The 19,603-nt window shown below is 52.1% G+C and overlaps 1 protein-coding gene across 1 annotated transcript in view; it reads left to right on the top strand.

The window, feature by feature from the left end:
* CACNA1H (calcium voltage-gated channel subunit alpha1 H) overlaps window positions 1-19,603 on the top strand; it is an 80,272-nt gene that overhangs the window by 31,570 nt on the left and 29,099 nt on the right. Inside the window, exons 6-17 of the mRNA XM_050980128.1 lie at window positions 572-727; window positions 3,639-3,729; window positions 5,038-5,246; window positions 8,239-8,670; window positions 10,001-10,101; window positions 10,446-10,569; window positions 10,688-10,756; window positions 10,867-11,051; window positions 12,861-12,987; window positions 13,315-13,440; window positions 13,931-14,020; window positions 14,767-14,959. Coding sequence (XP_050836085.1) covers window positions 572-727; window positions 3,639-3,729; window positions 5,038-5,246; window positions 8,239-8,670; window positions 10,001-10,101; window positions 10,446-10,569; window positions 10,688-10,756; window positions 10,867-11,051; window positions 12,861-12,987; window positions 13,315-13,440; window positions 13,931-14,020; window positions 14,767-14,959 — 1,903 coding nt within the window. The remainder of the gene's footprint in view (window positions 1-571; window positions 728-3,638; window positions 3,730-5,037; window positions 5,247-8,238; window positions 8,671-10,000; window positions 10,102-10,445; window positions 10,570-10,687; window positions 10,757-10,866; window positions 11,052-12,860; window positions 12,988-13,314; window positions 13,441-13,930; window positions 14,021-14,766; window positions 14,960-19,603) is intronic.

Below are 19,603 nucleotides of genomic sequence, written 5' to 3'. Positions count from 1 at the left end.
CCCTGAGGAAGATCCCTCCAAGCAAAGCTCTGCAGGGATGGGGATTTTTTTTTTTTCCCAATGTTTTTACCTAAAGGAAACAACTTCCCTGAGGTTCTGAAGCCACCCAATGTCATTTATCTCATTAAATATCCTGTCCCTTACCCTTTCCTTCAGCTCCAGCTGCCTTGCAAAGAGCAGCCTGAAAGGAGACAAGATCTGAGGCCTCAGGTCTGTTATCTTCTGATGGTTATCAAAGGAGGCAACAGCTCCAGGAAATAATGGGATTAGGGCAGTGCATCCTTCACCTTGGGCTATCTGGGATCTAAACTGTGCTCTGTGCCAGCTGCATTTCCCAAGGGATTGCAGGGCAGTTCCTGCAGGCAGGGCAGGCTTGGCCAGCAGAGGTGCAGAGATCTAAATAAAGGCAAATTTCTATAAATATCTGCCATCAGGTGCAGAGAGCTGAACAAAGGCAATTCCTGCTGCCTCATCTCATGAGAGCTGCCAGGAGATGGGTCAGGAGGAGAGGGAGAGTGGCAGGATCCAGTGCACAGAGGAGCTGAGGCTGTTCCCCTGCCCTTCCCTGCAGATCCTCACGCAGGAGGACTGGAACGTGGTGCTCTACAACGGGATGGCCTCCACCTCCTCCTGGGCTGCCCTCTACTTCGTGGCCCTGATGACCTTTGGCAATTATGTGCTCTTCAACCTCCTGGTGGCCATCCTGGTGGAAGGATTCCAGGCTGAGGTGAGACATCCAGGCTGAGGGACGGGGAGAAACCTGACACACACGTGGGGGGAGGATCCACCAGGGAAACATCTGCCCAGGCAGGCAGCCCTACATTTCAATTTAAGGGCTGCAGATGAGCTCTGCTGAGTGCCTGAAGCTCTTCTGGATCAATCTTTACAGCCCTAAATTTGAATTTAAGTGGTGCAGATGAGCTGTGGTGAGCATGTGAAGCTCTTCTGGATCAATCTTTGCAGCCTTAAATTTGATTGTAAGGGGTGCAGATGAACTGGCTGGGCATTTGAAGCTCTTCTAGATCAATCTTTGCAGCCCTAAATTTAAATTTAAATTTAAGGTGTGCAGAAGATCTGTGGTGGGCACCTGAATCTCTTCTGGATCAGTCTTTACATCCCTAAATTTGAATTTAAGGGGTGCACAGAAGATCTGTGGTGGGCACCTGAATCTCTTCTGGATCAATCTTTGCAGTTAAAGCCAAACTGGATGTGGAATGGGAATTGGGGGACCAGAACTCTGATCTCCTACCCAACCTGCTGTGTGGTTTAGAAGAAATAATTTAGCATTAATTTTACTCCCCAAACCTCCCATGTACTCCATGGTTTGTGTTTCTGTGTGGTGGCACTCAGGCTTTCAATGCATTCAGAGCTTTTATACAACCCAAAGAGATTAAATCAGCTGACAAGGGCTGGCTGCCTGTCCTGAAGGGAGCTCAGGGCTCTCAGCAGGACTTTCCCCCCACGGGGCTGTGCTGTCCGTGGCTCTGTCCTGTGCTTCCACATCTTCCAGCCCTGAGGAGCAGGCAGGACAAGCCCTGTCCTTTCCCTGGGACTCTGTCCCTTCTGGAATGTTCAAAGCCAGGAGCACAGCTGCTCCAAAGCTGTTCCCAGGTTCCTGACATGGAATTCTCAGGCCGTTAGGATGATGCTTTGAGGTGGAAGGAAGTTTTCTCCTCTCAGGGATCTTTGCAGGGAGCAGCTCCCGTTCCTGCCCTGCCCTCTGGGAGGCTGAACCTGGTGCTGATGTGAGGCCAGAGCTCTCTGAGTGCCTGATTGCTCCTGCAGACAAGCTGTGGTTTCCCTGCTCAGCCCTAATGGCTCCTTTCAGAGCTGTTACAGACCATGATTTAAATGTGTGCAAGCTCTGCTTTTCCCAGCCTGGATTATTCACCCCAAGGGCCAGCAACCACAGGCATGGCATTTGCAGGGCACATTTTGCTCTCCACTCCCATTTATCACCAATCCTGACATCAGGCCTGTGGGCTTGTCACTTGTCTCAGGGAGAGGCATTGCCCAAAACCCTTCTCAGCTGCCAGGGCTCCTCTCAAGCTTTGCACTGGGAAATCATGGAATCCTGGAATGCTTTGGCTTGGAAGGGACTTTAAAGTTCTGGTTCCAACCCCCTGCCACAGGCAGGGAACCTTCCACCAAACCAGGCTGCTGTGGCTGCAAACCAAAGACAAATTCTCCTGGAGCTGGGTTTGCTTTTGTCATCCCTGGCTCTGCTGCTACCCTGGGAATTCTTGGTCTGACCTCTTTGACTTTGCCTCTGACAGGGGCTGACAGGAGCAGTCACAGGAGGCACTGAGGGGAATTTCTCCTCCATTTGCTCAGGTGTTTCTTTTATTTATCTGGAGAGGGACTCCTGGGACAGCTGAGAGCTGCTCTCAGCTCAGAACCATCAGCAGGGCTTCAGCAAGGGCACTAAAATTGTCCTGTGAAGCACAGCACACGCTCTCAGCCTGATCCCAGCTCCTGATCTGCCTCTGGAGCAAGTTTGCCAGGAGTTTTCCTAGAAGAGAAGAGACTTAAATGGCCACAAACCCATTTTTAGTACATTTGTGTTTAGTACAAGTAGCCAGACTTCAAGCAGGGCCATAATTGCATATTTGTGTTTACACCGTTCCCATGTCATTTTGAAATCCCCCCCAGAGCTGCTCCGGGAGAGCAGGCAAACCTTCCAGAATTGTGCAGATCTTTCATCCCCTCTGCACTGGTGTTTCTGCTGTGAAACAAAGCTGAATCAGGGAGCTCAGGCTGTTCACTCATCCTGGCTGCAGCTCCTGGCAGTAAATCACAGCAGAGTGAAGTTCATTGCCACGTCAGCACCGTGCCTCTGCAAACTGGGGGGTTTGTCCAGGCACCAGGCAGGGACTGTGCTCCTTCCTCTGGGCTCAGCCCTTCCATCCAGCCCTCTGCTGACAGTTTGCACAGGTTTCTGCAGGGCTGAGTCCTGCTGGAATCCCTCCCTGAGCAAGGAAGGAGAGCCTGGGCATGGCTCCTGTGTCCCAGGCTGACCATCTCTGGTGGCAGATGTGTCCAAAAGGGAGAGCGAGCTGCACTCCCAGGAGGAAAGGCAGGCTGAGGGTGGCTGCTCCCTGTCCTGAGCTGCTGCAGGGCTGCCAGGCAAGCTGGCCTCGTGCCCTCTGCCTCAGGTTGCCAAGAGATTTCCCAAAACAACCCCAGCCAGCACAGAGAGAGCAAATCAGGCTTTCCAGACCTAAGTCAATTTGAAAGTGCTGTCAAACAGAGAATTAAAACCTTCTGACACCCTTTGACATCAAACCCCAAGTGCTTTCAGCAGGGATCAGAAGAGAGCAAAGAAAGGAGCCCCACCATGCCAGGTTTTTCAGTCATTCCTGCAATTCCAGCTGCTCTGGGATGTTTTCCCCTGGGGTTTGCTGTTCCTGGAGCAGTGTGGGAAGCACAGAGACACGGCAGGGACACGGTGACAGCCACAGCATGGTCCTTTCTGTCCAAATGAGTGAAACCCAGGGAGAGGGACTTGCCTGGGATCATTCCCAGGGTGGTCTCAGAGGGAATTTGGCATAAACCACCCACGGGGAGCAGAGGTAGCTCTGAGCTGCTGAGGAATCCTAATGAATCTGGGCTGTTAATTACCCTCCTCCTCTCTGCAGGGAGATGCCAACAGGTCAGACACAGATGAGGACAAGACATCTGCCAACTTCGAGGACGAGTTTGAGAAGCTGAAAGACCTCAGAGCAACAGGTGGGGCTTTGTGTCTGCATTTTCCTGGGAATCTGGGAGCTCCAGCTCTGCTTCCACGGTGGAAGAATCCAGTTAATTTAGCAATTAATCTGACTGCAAAGTCACCAGAGCAGCTCTGCAAAGTGTAGGGGAGGCTAAATGAGCCCTGATATTTCCTTTAGACAGATGTTTTTCTAATTTAAACGTTCCCCAAGAATTTTTAGCCGTGTCTCCTCCCTCCTCCTGCACCATTAGCACAGAGTGCTTTGCTGACAGCAATGTTCTCACCCCACTTCTCGGCAGCTTTTCCAATCAATCAAGTTCTCATCTGTTCCTTTTGGTTTCCCACACAAAATGCATTTGGGTGCGGTTTGATGGATGGAAAATGTTGCTGCTCATTTGTGTTCCAGGAGGGTCTGGCAGTCGATTTGAGGGGAGGCCCACACTGCTCTGGTGTACCAAAAACATGGAATTGGAGGTGACAGCCTTCACTGTGCAGCCAGAGGGGTGACAGAAAGGGATCACACATTGGAACAGTGAATGATGGCAAACAGGAGCCTCCTCAGTTCCTGCTTCCTTTGATTCCCAGCTCGGGCTCTGTGAGGATCCCTCCAAATGCTTCTGAACCAGGATTTGTTTCAGCCAAGGAGATGCTGGAATCTCTCTGTGGGGAGCAGATGGAATTCGGCTGAGGAAGGGGCAGAGCCACTTGCTGGGGAAGCTGAGGTCCCTTCCAAGCCAAGCCATTCCATAATTCCACAATTCCTTTGGAGGACACTGAGTTCCCAAAGGCCCCTTAAGAGGTCGTGGCATTCACCCATTGCCTTTCAACACCTTGGGGGGATCTCACTGCCCACAGCTCCAGCTGGCAGAGTTCCTGGAGGTCCCCAGGAGCAGTGTCCCCTCACGTGGTGTCCTCTGTTACTGTATTTGCGGGCAGGAAGGAATGATGAGTCTGACCCCATGTTCTCAGAAGGATGACTTATTATTTTAAGATGCTATATTATATTAAAGAATACTCTACTAAAGAATAGAGAGAGGATTCTTAGAGAAGGCTAACAAGATAAAAATGAAAACTCGTGACTCTTTCCAGAGCCCCGACACAGCTTGGCCCTGTTTGGCCAAAAAGTCAAAACAATTCACATGAAACCAATGAACCAACCACCTGTGGGTAAACAATCTCCAATCCCATTCCAAAAGAGCAAAACACAATCAGATAATTACTGCTTTCCTTTTTCTCTGAGGCTTCTCAGCTTCCCAGGAGAAGAATCCTGGGCAAGGGGATTTTTCAGGAAACATGACTGTGCCACCCTGTCCCCTTCCCTGCAGAGATGAAGATGTACTCGCTGGCTGTCACCCCCAACGGGCACCTGGAGGGCAGGGGGGCCATGCCCCCGCCCATCATCCTGCGCACGGCCGCCACCCCCATGCCCACCCCAAAGTGCTCCCCACACCTGGACTCCCTGCACGCCCTCGGCGACTCCAGGAGGGGCAGCAACGCCTCGCTGGACCCCATGGGCTACGACCAGAAGTCCCTGGTAGGTCCCAGGTTCCTGGCCCTTGGTCCTAGCCCCGGGTTCTTGTGGCCAACAAGTGACGCAGGGCGCTGTGGGGTCTTGGTTTCCAGGTGGTAATGGGATGTTCTGGGGTGGAATCTTGGTTCCCAGGTGGTGGTGGGATGTTCTGGGGTGGAATCTTGGTTCCCAGGTGGTGGTGGGATGTTCTGGGGTGGAATCTTGGTTCCCAGGTGGTGGTGGGATGTTCTGGGGTGGAATCTTGGTTTCCAGGTGGTGGTGGGATGTTCTGGGGTGGAATCTTGGTTCCCAGGTGGTGGTGGGATGTTCTGGGGTGGAATCTTGGTTCCCAGGTGGTGGTGGTGGTGGGATGTTCTGGGGTGGAATCTTGGTTCCCAGGTGGTGGTGGTGGGATGTTCTGGGGTGGAATCTTGGTTTCCAGGTGGTAGTGGGATGTTCTGGGGTGGAAGGCACCCACCAGGATCGAGGGAATGGCCCTGACAGGGGTTGATCCCACAAGTTTGGTGTTGTCAGCACCAGCTGGCCTCAGCTGAGGGTCGTGTGGGACACTGGGGACAGGCGCTGCTGGAAAAGGAAAAGGAGGGTGGTGGAGGAGGGAAATGGGTAGCAAGGCAGTTGGAGAACAGAGCTGGGGTGTGCAGTGCTGGGGCAGGCAGGGACAGCAGAACAGCCAGGGACAGTGAGTCAGTGGAGAGGGGAAGCAGGGAAGTACCAGGATCCCTGGAAGCCCTTGCCAAACCATCTCACTGGACAGCCATAACCTGAACGAGTCCAGCTACCCCTGACCCCTCAGAGGAGGAGCAGGGATCTTTTCCAGCCACACCAGCCCTTTGGGATGTCTTGGAGAAGCTGTCAGGTGTTCTGTGAGGATGAGACCTGCAGCCCCCCTGGTGTTTTGGGGTTGTATCTTGAATTTACACCGTGTCAGAGGTGGGCATTCCTTGTTCCCCTGATTTCCCCTGTTGGAGGGGAAATCAGGGGAACAAGGGATGAGTGGGTTTGGAATGAGGAGATGGGATGAGGTGATCCCCAAGGTCCCTTCCAAGCCAAGCCATTCCATAATTCCACGGCTCCTTTGGAAGGCACTGTGCTCCCCCAGAGGGTGTGACATTCACCCGATGCCAGGATCAGGCTGAGCTGCTGCTCTGGCAGCCGTGCCCGCAGCAGGGGGCTGGCAGGGCAGCTCTGGGCACGTGGGGAGCAGAGGCAGCAGGCAGAGTGGATTTCTGCTGCTGTTGATCCGTCCCACTCCTGTGCTCCAGAGCTGCGAGATCATGTTCAAATCAAGGCAGCAGAGCGTGAAGGCACCTCACGCCCAGCACAGCCACCATCCCCCTTGCTAAGCTGCTTAGTCAACCTAATGCCTTTGAAAAGCAAACAGAGCTGACTGCTGTTTGCCTTGGGCTTTCATGGCAGTGCCAGCTGCTGGACAGGGATGTTCATCCTTCCAATCCCTTCTCGGGGAGCGCGGCAGTGCCACCAGCCAGAGGCAGAGGAAGCAGGCAGGGCTGCGCTGAGGAGGAGGAGGAGGAGGAGGAAGGCAGCTTGGCTTTGTTGGCGCTGGGAAGAAGCCATGGAGGACAAAGGAGTTTTCCTCCTGGCTTTTCTGCACTGACCTTAAGCTCTCTCATCCTGGGAATTGCCTGTACCTGCCCAAGTGTGCAGGCACGCACTGAAATTTGTGGAGGAGGAACATTCACTCCACTTCCTGACGCGGCAAATGGCAGGAAAGTAATGGAAGCAGGGACACAGTTCCCACCAGGCACTTGGGTGACTCATGTTCCCTTTGGAAGGCAGGGAAGTTGTGAGCTGAAACTACAGGACATGAGCAAAGTTCAGCAAAATGCCACTTACTGATGTCTTTGGGTTAATTTTTATGGAGAGTTGGTGTTGCCAGGGAGTCACCAGGACAGAGGGTTGGAGGCTGTGCTCCAGGTGTGCTCCAGGTTCAGTGTGGCCCTGGCTGGGTGCTCCCATCTCAAGGCTGGAATCAGAGCGGTGCTGTGTTGGTTTTGCACCATGGCAGTGATGTTTTAACAGAAGCTGCTAGCAGTTTCTTTTGTGTTTGACAAAAAAAAAAACCAATTAATAATGAGCTATGAGAATTAACAACCTGTTAAATGCTGAGGAAGCTGACACGCCTTTATGAACACGCATGTATAAACGTACAGATGTTGGGAACTTCCCTCTTATTCTTTGGATTTGGAAGGAGGTAAACCCACCACATTAATTAGTACATTAACCAAGAAACCTCAAATCAACAGCCTGAACCACTAGGCAGGGAAGGAGAGGCCGTGACTTTTACCAGTCTGGGCAAAACTCCCCAATCTTTTGGGGGGCAAACAACCCCTCCCTCCCTCCCTGTGGGAATCCATAAAATCAGAGGGTTTGGGGAAAGCTGTAAAAGGCCTCAGAGACAGCAGAACTGAGATTGGAGCTAAGCAGCAGCCATGAGATAGGTCAGCAGAAAAATTATATAAGAAATAGAAAAGACAAATGGAACAATGGTCTGTGTATTAAGGCTTGTCTAGAATAACTCCATAAGCTACAGAAAAGTCTATCCAGAGAGATATTAGGGAGTTCTAAGCTTAATAATGGAGCTCTGTGCATTGTGTTTAAGGCTCTCAAGCAGGTATTGTATCCAAAATAAGCAAGCATTGTTTAACCAAAGGTACGTGTGCTTGTAGTGGTTGGATGGAACTGTCAGTGTGCTTTTGCTTTGTGTGATTGGTCAAAAAACTTTTAAAGTAAGTTATAACGTTAAGTTCTTTGTCTGCTGCCTGGGATGTGAGCTGCTGGCATTGTGATAACCACGTAATGAGAGTGATGCTGGAAAATCAAACATCTCAAGGCACGTTCCCAGCAGTCCTGTCCCGTCAGTGATCTGTACAGACACCCCGGCTGCAACACATGGTGCCCTCTCCGAGGCCCACCTTTTGCAGCTTTCCCAAACCCCTCGGATTTCACGGATTCCCACACCTCCCTTCTCTCCCAGTCCAGCCTCCGCAGCTCCCCCTGCGCCAACTGGGCCACCAGCAGCACCTGGGGCAGCCGCCGCTCCAGCTGGAACAGCCTGGGCCGGGCGCCGAGCCTCAAGAAGAAGAGCCAGTCGGGAGAGCGGGAATCGCTGCTCTCCGGGGAGGGCAAGGGCAGCACGGACGACGACTCGGACGACGCCAAGTGCGGCTCGCCCGGCCGGCCCTCGCCGCCGCCGCGCCGCGCCGAGTCCCCGGATCGCTCGCAGGAGCTGCTGCCCGAGCTGCTGAGGGTGCCCTCGGTGCGCCAGCTCGGGCCCGGCCCCGCCGCCCTGCTGCCCGCCGAGCTCCGCGGCTGCAACGGCAAGATGGGCCACGGCCCCGCCGAGCTCTTCCTCAGGGTGGACGGGCACAAGGAGGAGGCGCTGGACTACGAGGAGGACGCGGAGGACGTGAGTGCTGAGGGAGACGGGGGCTCCGGGGTTTTTCCGTTCCTAAAAGGACGGGTGGATCCTGCAGTAGCGTTTCTGCAGGCCTCTTCTGTCAGGCTCACAGGGCAGCGGGACTGTTTGTTCTTCCTTTGAGCACTCAAATTGCACTCACCCCACATCCCTCACGGTGCATGGCTATAAAGCAGAGATTTGCTTTTAAACTGTGGAAATCCGACATGGAAATGTGTGAGGGATGGGCCTTGGCTTCCCAAAAGATCCCTTTTTTAAGAGCTCTTTTTAGGCCACATGGATGGAGATCCGACATGGAAATGTGTGAGGGATGGGCCTTGGCTTCCCAAAAGATCCCTTTTTTAAGAGCTCTTTTTAGGCCAGATGGATGGAAATCCAACACGAAAATGTGTTATCCCAAGCTGAGGGATGGGCCTTGGCTTCCTGAAAGGTCCCTTTTTTGAGAGATCTTTTTAGGCCTCTGTTGTATTTGCAGGGAAATGTCCCAACGAAGGCAGGAATGATGAATCTGACTCCATGTTCTCAGAAGGCTCATTTTTTCCTTTATAGTACTATATTATATTAAAGAATACTATACTATACTATACAGAAATGATACTTACTAAATGCTAAAAGAACAATAATGAAAACTCGTGACTCTTTCCAGATTCTCCACACAGCTTGGCCCTGATTGGCCAATGAGTCAAAAAAAATCAGAATCCAATGGAACAATCTCCAAACCCATTCCAAAGCAGCAAAACACGGGAGAGGCAAATGAGATAAGAATTGTTTTCCTTTTCCCTGAGGCTTCTCAGCTTCCTAGGAGAAAAATCCTGGGCAAAGGGATTTTTTCAAAGGATGTGAATGCCACAGGCCCGTGACAATCCCATGAGGTAAAACTTCCTTTTTTTCCCAAAAATGCTTCATTTTTGGGCCAATTGGGATTGCCACCCTCCAAAATGAGCTGCAGACACAACAGGTGAATGGCTTTACTCACGGGAGCTGTTTGCTGTCATGAAAGCCTAAAAAGAGATGTTTTCCATGTCACTTTTTGGTTGCTTGAGGCCTTTTTGTGTTTGGCACAACTCTGTATCTCCAAAATGACCCCTTCCCAGAAGTCTTGCTTTACCCTGTCCATCTCTTCCCTTTTTCCACCTCTTTCCTCCTTATTTTCTTGGACAAATGTGATAATGGCCAGCACAGCTCTGTCCCAAAAGCTGTGACCACCTACAGGCACAATAAAAATCCATTAACTGCCCCCTCCTTCCACAAAGCCACGGTGAAAGTTGAAGAGGCAGGAAAATAAAAGAGGAAGAAAAGGTGTTCCTTCTTTTTTATCCAGAGTTATTGCTACCGGATCCGCAAAGCCCTGGAGCCCTACAAACCCCAGTGGTGCAAGACTCACGAGAACTGGTCCCTCTACTTGTTCTCCCCACAGAACAGGTAAGGAATTCCAGTGAAATTCCAGCCCAGCAGGGGTTTGAGGTAATGGAATATTGCCTTCCTAGCCAGTCTCCCCTTGGGAAAAATCCTTCGGAGTTTTAGAGATCCAGTTCCTGATTTTGAGGTGGAGTTTTCAGTTCGGTGTGGGCAGAACTGTGTGGTTCACCCCGTTGCTGTCAGTGTTAAGCCAGCATTAGTAATAATTAATAATTAATGACATGGCTGAAGCGCGTGGAGATGCTGCCTCACCAGCTGGGCTGGTGCTGGTGGCCCATCAGCAGGAGGGTTTGGGGAGGAGCCTGACCCAAACTTCTGAAGGATCTGTTTTTCCCGCCTCTCTCCAGGCTCCGAGTGACCTGCCAGAAGGTCATCGCCCACAAAATGTTTGACCACGTGGTGCTGGTCTTCATCTTCCTCAACTGCATCACCATAGCTCTGGAGAGACCAGACATCGACCCCCTGAGCACGGTGAGAGGCATTTCCTTCCTCCATCCCCCATCCAGATCTTCATCTCCCCAGGACCAGACCCTGCAAGATAAATGTTGGGTTTCTGACTGGTGTCTCTTTGTTGTTCTGTGTTTTCCAGGAAAGGATATTCCTCAGTGTCTCTAATTACATCTTCACTGCCATCTTCGTGGTTGAAATGATGGTTAAGGTAATTAGAGCTTCATCCCATGGCCCAGAGCAAATTCTGGCAGAGACCAGACCGTGCCAGAGTGACAGATCTGGGCGAAGATTTCAACGTGTCCCTTCTCCTGGCTGCAGGTGGTAGCTCTTGGCTTTTTCTCTGGGGAGAACACGTACCTGCAGAGCAGCTGGAACGTCCTGGATGGAGTGCTGGTCTTTGTGTCCATCATTGACATCATTGTGTCCATGGCATCGGCAGGAGGAGCCAAAATCCTGGGAGTCCTTCGTGTGCTGAGGCTTCTGCGGACCCTGAGACCTCTCCGGTAGGGGCTGATAAATCAGTTTGGGAAATGCACAAGGTCTTGCTTAATACCTTGAAAAACTGAAATCCAGCACGGGTAGAAACATCTTTGGGGATCTCTAAACTCAGTGAGAAATGGTTTGAAAGCGGTGAAATGAGTTCAGGTTCATCTCCTCCAGCTCAGACACGCGTGGCTGGAGTTTGGAGTGAGAGGTGCTGTCAGAATCCAGAGCGAGAGCAGTCAGAGCCTCCTCCACACTGCAGTTTTATCAGCCCTTCCCAAATCCTCACAGACATTCCCCAGCAAAGAGGGATTTGCAGTTGAACAGGTGCTGATGAGGATTTGATAAGCTCCAGCATCCTTCCCTGCTCTCCTGACCCTGCCAAACATCCCTGCAAAGCAGCTCCTCCCTCAGCCAGGCTCAGGAGGGCAGAGCTTCCAGTGTTTGAGAGCAGGAGTCAAGATAATCTGTATTTTGGTTATGATTAATAAAGAGGGATAATGCTTGGGGGGATTTGGATCAGCTCCTGTTCTGGTTTCATCCTGCTTGGCAAGAAACAGGAACCCTTTTTTTTCTGAAATTTCAGGGGAATGAGACAGTCACCTCCAAAAACCTGGAAACTTTCTGGGACAAAGCTGTGCTGGTGAGAGTGATAGGAAGAGGGAATCTTTTAGACCACAAGAACAACAGCTCTTTGTGCTCTGTGCCACCTCAGTGACCAGGAAATCAGTGTTTCTGGCTCCTTGCTGTTGTGCTGGTGGCACCAGTGCCCCCTGGCAGTGCTGGACACACTGTCACCGTGTGTGACCCACAGAAATGGGAACAGGATTCAGGGCACGGGCAGTTCATGAGGAAAGGGGAGGGGGAAAGAGGGAATGGGTTTTTGAGAATAACTAGGCCAGATCCTATGAATAGAAAGGAATTCATCACCTCTCACCACGGCCTCACTGAGCACAGGATGGCTCCAGGGACCATTCCTAACACTTTGGAGGTGCAGTTCAGTCTCCACATGATTCCTTTCAAACAAGACCCTGTGGAAAAGCTGCAGCACAAAAGGCTTTTCTGTGGGCTTGGCAGGCACAAGGCATCACTGGCCCTGTGAGCTGCAGCTCCCTGCAAGGACTCACCCTCCACAAGCCCATCCTAAAAACAACTGTGATGTTTTTCAGGCAAAACTCCCACCTGGCCCTTCCCAGGAAAGCTTGGCTTGGGCTGGCTCCACTGCCACATCCCCAGGGCAGGGCAGGGCATGCCCCAGGCTCTCCTCCAGAAAAGCAGCTCCTCAAACCTGCCTCAGAGCACACCAGGAATCTGCTTCCCAGCAGGACTGACCCTCTGGCTGTGGAGCTGCTGATGACAGGCTCCTGTTAGCTAAGAGCCAGCTCAGGAACTAATTAGGAAACAAATTGGAATTACTCTGTTTGGGAAGTTGTCATGGCCACTACAGCAGGAGGAGCACCAGCCGTGCTCTCCAGGCCCACTGGGAAGATGTTCACGTGTTGGGAGGGGAAGGAGGGTCCTGCCTGTGTCCCTGGGCTGGGATCAGAGCCCTTGGAGGGATCAGGCTCCTGGGGTGAGGAGCAAACCTCCCACGGTGGGAGCTCTGTGATGTGCTGCCCACAGGGAGTGTCCCCTCCTCACTCTGCCCAGCTGTCACTGTTTGAATTCCATCTGATGGGATTGGCAATGTTCTGGCTGTCTGAAGAATTCCCTGCCTGCAGGAAGAGCAGGGTTGAGCCAGCCCCAGAGAACAGAGGAAAAGCAGCTGGGTGATAACAGGACATACATAAAAATTAAAAGTTTCATTGCCTTGTGGTTTTTTTTTCCAGAGTCATCAGCAGAGCCCCAGGTCTGAAGCTGGTGGTGGAAACCTTGATCTCCTCCTTGAGGCCTATTGGGAATATTGTTCTCATCTGCTGTGCTTTCTTCATCATCTTTGGGATTTTAGGGGTCCAGGTAAAGCCTTTCCCTCCCCTGTAAGTGACTGCTGCACAAGAGAAGCTGCTTTTCTCACAAGCTGGGGTTGAGGTGGAAATAAAGAGCTGAAATGCCTCCAAAGGAAGATTTCAGTTTGGGAAGAAGAGCCAGGCTTTAGGAGAAATGATCCAGGGTGGGGTTGGCAGCTGCTCCCAGCAAGGATCTCAGGATTAGGAGAGCAGACAGACCTCCCTGATGAACTCTGCTGCAGGAATAAAGATAAATCACAGAACAGACTTTGCAAAGCTGCTTAATTTTTGGTTTTTTGGTTTGTTTTTTTTTTTTAATTTGTGTTCTCAAATGCAGCTTTTTAAAGGCAAGTTCTACTACTGTGACGGCCCTGATGTCAAAAACATCACCACAAAGGCTGACTGCACCAACGCTCACTACAGATGGGTCCGGAGGAAGTACAACTTCGACAACTTGGGGCAGGTAAAGTCCTCCCTGCAGGGGTTTTCTGTGCCAGCTTTCCATGGATGGGCACTTGAAATGTGTGGCTTCAGGAGGGCATGGAGCCTCCATCATAGGAAGTTTCCAAAATTGATGTTGCAGTCATCTGTCAGTGGGGTCATATTTGCACTCGGTGATCTTTGAGGGCTTTTCCATCCTTGGTCATTCTATGACTTTATCTGGAAATCTCTGTCTTTTACCCTAAATGTGTAAATATGGATCAGATCAACCCTTGATCTCTTGCTATGGTCGTACAATTCCTTGGTTTTAGGAGAATTGTCCTAAAGCCACTGCTTTGGGATGCCATCCCTCAGCTGCCCCTTTTATTCTGCAGATTCCTCCCTGTTCTGTTTGCAAATGAAGAAAATGAAGTGCTTTACATGGCTGAAAGCAGGCCAGGCCGTAGGAGGAGTTGGGAGCTCCTTCTCTGGGGACTGAAAGGCAGGACCAACCCCTTCTGTCCGTTTTGCAGGCCCTGATGTCCCTGTTTGTCCTCTCCTCCAAGGACGGCTGGGTGAACATCATGTACGACGGGCTGGATGCCGTGGGCATTGACCAACAGGTACCTGTCCTGCAGAGCCCACCTGTGCTCCTCTCTCCAGCCTCAGGCCTGGGCACTCCAGGGTTCTTGAAATCCCAGGAAGCAGCAGAGCTGTAGAACCTCCTCGAGGTTCCTTTTGCTCACAAAAATGGAACCAGTGTTCCATTTTTTGGAGTTGCTTTCCCATGGCTGCTTCCCATGTAGGACAAGCTCCGGCGTGTCCTGCATCAGGGGATGTAGAATGAATTAGAATGAGTGTGCTTGAGGATGGGAAACCACCAGGAATGTTGTGGGAAAGGCATTCAGTTTGAGAGTTTCGTGGCATTTTCCGTGGGAAGTCGAGTCTGGCATGAGTAGGACCCACCCAGAGCCACAGTAACACTTTGGACTTCATTTCCCCCACTTCTGAAGATCTGGTAACAACTGAGAAACATTAAGCAGGAGCCCACATCTAAAAAAATTCAAAATCTGGAGCCTATCTTTAGCTGAAACGATCTTGCTGGTGGGATGCTGCTCATGCACCGAGATTTAGCTGAAGCTGTGTGAAATAAATACCAAAATAATCAAATCCCGTGAGGCGGTTTTGGGTGGGTTTTGCACCAAACAGCAAAATTTTAGTCAGTGAGAAGGTGAATGAGAGGAGAATCCTTGGGGAAAATCCTCCTCCCTGTCCTCCCCTCCTCCCCACACAACTTGCTGCTCCAAAACCACTGACTCAACCCACCTGCTCTGTGCCGCTTCTCCCTCGTTTTTCCCTCCCCTCCCAGCCCATCCAGAACCACAACCCTTGGATGCTGCTCTACTTCATCTCCTTCCTGCTCATCGTCAGCTTCTTCGTGCTCAACATGTTCGTGGGGGTGGTGGTGGAGAACTTCCACAAGTGCCGGCAGCACCAGGAGGCGGAGGAGGCGCGGCGCCGGGAGGAGAAGCGGCTGCGGCGCCTGGAGAAAAAGCGCAGGAGTAAGGAGATGTACCTGTCTGGTCGGTAGAGTGCCTTACAAACCAAAATCTTTCTGAGCCCTGCCTGCTCCCAAAGCGAGATTTCCTTTTAGTTTTGGGGTTTTTTGGTGTTGTTGGGGTTCACGAGGTTGCGTTGCTTCGTTACCTCTCTGGCGGTGCCTTAAGGCTCGGGCTGGTGACACCTTGGGACTGTCCTGGTGGGAGATGTCACCTTCTCACCTGGCTGGAGGGAAAATGCTCCTCCAGCAGAGTCCTCCCTGCAAGCACCAAGGGACACAGGGGTGAACAGTTTCCCTGCTCCCCCTGTGCCTGGAGGCCTCTCTGAGGCTCCCCCGTGCCTTAACGCGCCGTCTGCATCAGAGGATGGTGGTGGGGATTCTTTGATTTGGGGATTCTTCCCTCAGCTGAAGCAGTGCTGATGCTGTTTGGGAATCCTGGAGCATGGCCCCGCATGCCACAGACACTGCATGGGGGCATGGACAGAGCCCTGGGACAGCAGGGAGAATCCTCTTGGGAATGTGTCCATGACAGGAGATGCTCGTCCCATTCCAGGCTGGGACTCAGTCCTGGGACTCCTTTTGTCCTTGGAACGCTGGCCAGGGGCAGGGCCATTAGCCAAACAAGGCCTTTAGCCAAGATTTCCTCCTCAGTGGATCTCATAGGGACCATCAAACCCCAGAACCACCTGAGCCTGTGCTCCTCTCCTGCCCCAAAGCTGCCCATTCCCACCTCCCCCAGGCAGGCTGCACCTGTGAGGGTATTCCCAGGAAATCTGCCAGGAGAGCAGCCCCAGCTTTCCCAGACTTTCAGTGAGCAGGGAGAGCCTGCCAGGCATTTTTGAGGAGTGAGCAAACCTGGCTTGGCCACTGGGATCAAAGCTGAGCTTAGTCAGAGGTTAGGCTGAGCTTTCCTGGCCCTGCTTGCAGCAGTGCTGTGACTCTGCCTGGCCATGTCATCTCCTGGAAGGACCGAATATTGTGACACATTGTTGTGTCCCACACATCAAGCCATGGATTTCCCATTCCCAGCTGGAAAAGCAGCCCAGCTCCAAGGACACAGCACAGGCTGTGCTGGGATAAAGCCCATCCCATTCCCTGCCTCCCTCCAGGCCTGGGGCAGGAGCTGTGTCCCTCACAGCCCCACTCCTGCTCCCCTGGGGCCCCTTGGTAGAGCCAGGGGACACCTCAGCACTAATGGTGGCCCTGCTGTCCCCACAGGACCTTAGTGACACCACAGGGAGGGCCAAGCCCTTTTGGTTTTAGCCAGTTGTGAGCTCAGTGCCTGGCTCAAAATGAAATCCAGCTCAGACACCGAGTCTCTCCAGAGATTTCCAAGAGTTCAAATGCAATTTCCTTCCCCTTTTCCCATTTAGCTGTGGGAGTGTGAGGGTGGAAATACTGAAGGCAGCATTTCCAGCACAGGGAGGAGAATCAGTTTTAGGGTCCCAGGGGCCCTCCTTGTGCAGCTTCTACCCCAATGTCCTGACCCAAAAGACATTCAGATAAACTCAAAGTTTATATGACATTAAAAAAAAAAAAAAAAAAGCAATTTTAAGCATCCTTTGAGAGAACAGGGGCACAGGTATGGAGGCACAGCTCAGCTCCTGATTAGGAAATAAATCCTATTAAAGCCTGGCTGTGACTCCACAGCTCAGACACAGAAAGAGCCAGTCCCTGTCAAAGTGATGGACACTGTGACATTGTCCCTCTTTATCCACCACCTCCAAGGAGCTATTTCAGCCCAGCCATGGCACAGATGAGGCTTGTAACATTTCATGGAGAGCACACAGGGAGGAGGACAGATTTCTGGAAGGGGATCAAGTCAATAGAGCAGCTGAGAAGTGAAACATTTGGCCATGTGCTGGGCTTCCAGAAGGTTCCCTGAAAATGTCTGGCTCTACCTGCAAGGACAGCTTGGCACCCAAGCTGGAGCTGTTAACGAGGTGAACCCAAATATCTGCTGCACTTTTGGGAAATTGCTGTTTCCATTTCAAGGGATGTATTTTTGTTTCGGTTGGGAGGGGTTTGAACCTCCTGGGTGATTTAGGTGACTAATGGATTTGATGAAAAACCCGTGGCAGACTCAGAAAGATGTGAGCTGTGCCTGTGGGCAGCGTGTGTGTGCTCGTGGAGCTCTGGGATCTGCATGGTGGCAGCAGCTGGCAGCTTCCTCTGCTTCCCTGCGTCCCTTCCACTGCTTCCATGTGTCCCAGCACTCTGTGTCACCCCTGTGGAGCAGCCTGGTCACCCCAGGGAGAGGAGGGAGCCATGTGGGAAGGCTGGATGAGATCCCTGCTTTTTCCTCAGTCAGCATTCCCAGCGCTGGGCAGAGCAGGAGAGGAGGAAGAATTTGTGTTTTAACAGGAGGAAAATCCAGCCTAGGCCACAAATGCACCCTCTGGGCTTGCTGTCTGCCTGGCACCTTGTCTGTGTGTCCTGTCCCCTGTCTGTGATGTCCCTGGGGATGGAGGGCTGGGGGATCTGTCCCTTCCTGCACACACAAAAATGCACCACGGAGCTGTGGCAGGCTGGGAATGGGATAAACCTCAGCTGGGTGATCTGGGTGCCAGTCCCAGGCTGGATCCAGGATTTGGTGTCTGGCAGAGGGATTGTTCCTGGGACACAGCCCTGGAATGGGATAAACCTCAGCTGGGTGATCTGGGTGCCAGCCCCGGGCTGGATCCAAGATTTAGGGCCTGGCAGAGGGATTGTTCTGTGCAAAATACAACTCTGGGAATGGGTTAAACCTCAGCTGAGTGGTCCTAGGCACCAGTCCCAGGCTGGATCCAGGATTTGCTGTCTGGGAACACAGCAGAGGGATTGCTCCATGGAGAACTCAGCCCTGCAGCAGGACCCAGCTCCTTCTCAGGTGGGATGGGGGGTCATCACCTACTTTGGGGTGATTTTTCAGCAGAATGGTCCCTCTGAGCCCAATTCTGTGCTGTCACCACCTCAGATCTTTCCAAAACATTTCTTCTTTCCCATCTGAGGGCCACTTTGCTGCAGGGATTGGCAGCAGGTTCACTCTGCTCAAGGAGAGCAGAGGGCAGGGGGTGAGGACACTGAGAAATGCATTTGATGTGGTTTTAAAGGCAGAACTGCTCAGTGAACTTTTTTATGTGAAGGGGAAAAAAAAAAAATCAAGATAAACCAGAATATTTTTCCTGACGCTGTCCCTGCTCCATCCATTCCATCCAAGGGTAATTTAACAACCCTGCTGCTCTCAGCCTTTTAATGAGCTTCTCAGAAGACACAGACCCAGAGCAGCCTCCCCAGACTGAAGGTTTGCATTAAAAACACCTGGAGCAGCTTGGTCTGCTCAGCCTGGGGATCCAACCCAGCCCTCCTGGATCTGCCCCTGGGATCCATCCCAGCCCTCCTGGATCTGCCCCTGGGATCCATCCCAGCCCTCCTGGATCTGCCCCTGGGATCCATCCCAGCCCTCCTGGATCTGCCCCTGGGATCCATCCCAGCCCTCCTGGATCTGCCTGTCAGCTCAGCCCTGGTTTCAGGGGCTGCAGGAGGGTCTGGGTGACATTGGGGGCTGAAAGCAGAGCAGGGAAAGCTGGGAAAGCTGGAAATCCCAGCTCTAGCTAGGAGCAGGCTGCCTTTCAGTGGTGTCCCTTCAGGGAAACCCCAGAAATTGAGAATTCAGAAATATTTTTTCCTGATTTCAGGTCTGTGAGAGGAGAGTGGCCACAAATCTGCTCCTCTGAGGCTTCTCCCACCAGAGCTGGGAGTTGTGGAAGGATGAGGGAAATTTCAAGCCCCAGCAGAGGTGCCTTTCAAAGCAGTGACTGCAAACCTTTCTCTAGAGGGTGGCACGTGGTGATATTTGAATTTAAACACCCTCTCAGTGCCACATCCAGCAGAATCCCTTGAGGCTGGAGCTACAATTTTGGGTGCTGGATCCCTGAGGGTTCAGAGTTTCCAAGCAGGGAATTCTCAAACCCTGCTGCTGTTTTTTCCAGGCAGCTGCAGGTACAGAGCTGCTCTGTTCCAGGCATGAATAACCCCATTAGGGCTTTCTAATGTTTCATGCAGAGCATTGTAATGGAGGAGCTGGAGCTGGGAATTGTAATGCCAACTAAAAATGCTTTTAAGCCAGGGGAGGACGGGGCTTCATTAATTTCCATGTCAGCAGAACCACAAGCAAAGTGGAAATACTCTGCAGAGAGGTGAGATTCAAGTATTAGCCAGCATCTAAAAGCAGGGGGAGGAAAGGCTGGGATTTTCCTTTTTTCATCTGTTTTTTGGTTGTTTTTTTTCCCCTCCTGCACTTCCACCAGTTCAAACCAGCAGCTGAAGGGAAACTTGTCTGTGTTTGGTGGAGAGAGAGCATTTACAGAGCACACAGTGCCAGGGCAAGGGGAATGCATTCCCACTGCCAGAGGGTTCTGGGGATGAATTCCTCCCTGGGAGGGTGGGGAGGGGCTGGGATGGAATTCCCAGAGAAGCTGGGGCTGCCCCTGGATCCCTGGAAGTGTCCAAGGCCAGGCTGGGATGGTGGAAGGGGTGGAATGGGATGGGCTTTAAGGTCCCTTCCAACCCAAACCATCCTGGAATTCCATGAAAATGGACAAAAACCTACAAGAACCCCAAGGTGCCCAGGCAGGATGGGGCTGGGAGCAGCCTGGGACAGTGG

The sequence above is a fragment of the Serinus canaria genome, chromosome 14 (assembly GCF_022539315.1).
Source record: "Serinus canaria isolate serCan28SL12 chromosome 14, serCan2020, whole genome shotgun sequence".
Classification (NCBI taxonomy): Eukaryota; Metazoa; Chordata; class Aves; order Passeriformes; family Fringillidae; genus Serinus; species Serinus canaria.
The sequence above is the reverse complement of the archived record's forward strand: the minus strand, read 5'-3'. Positions and strand labels throughout refer to the sequence as shown.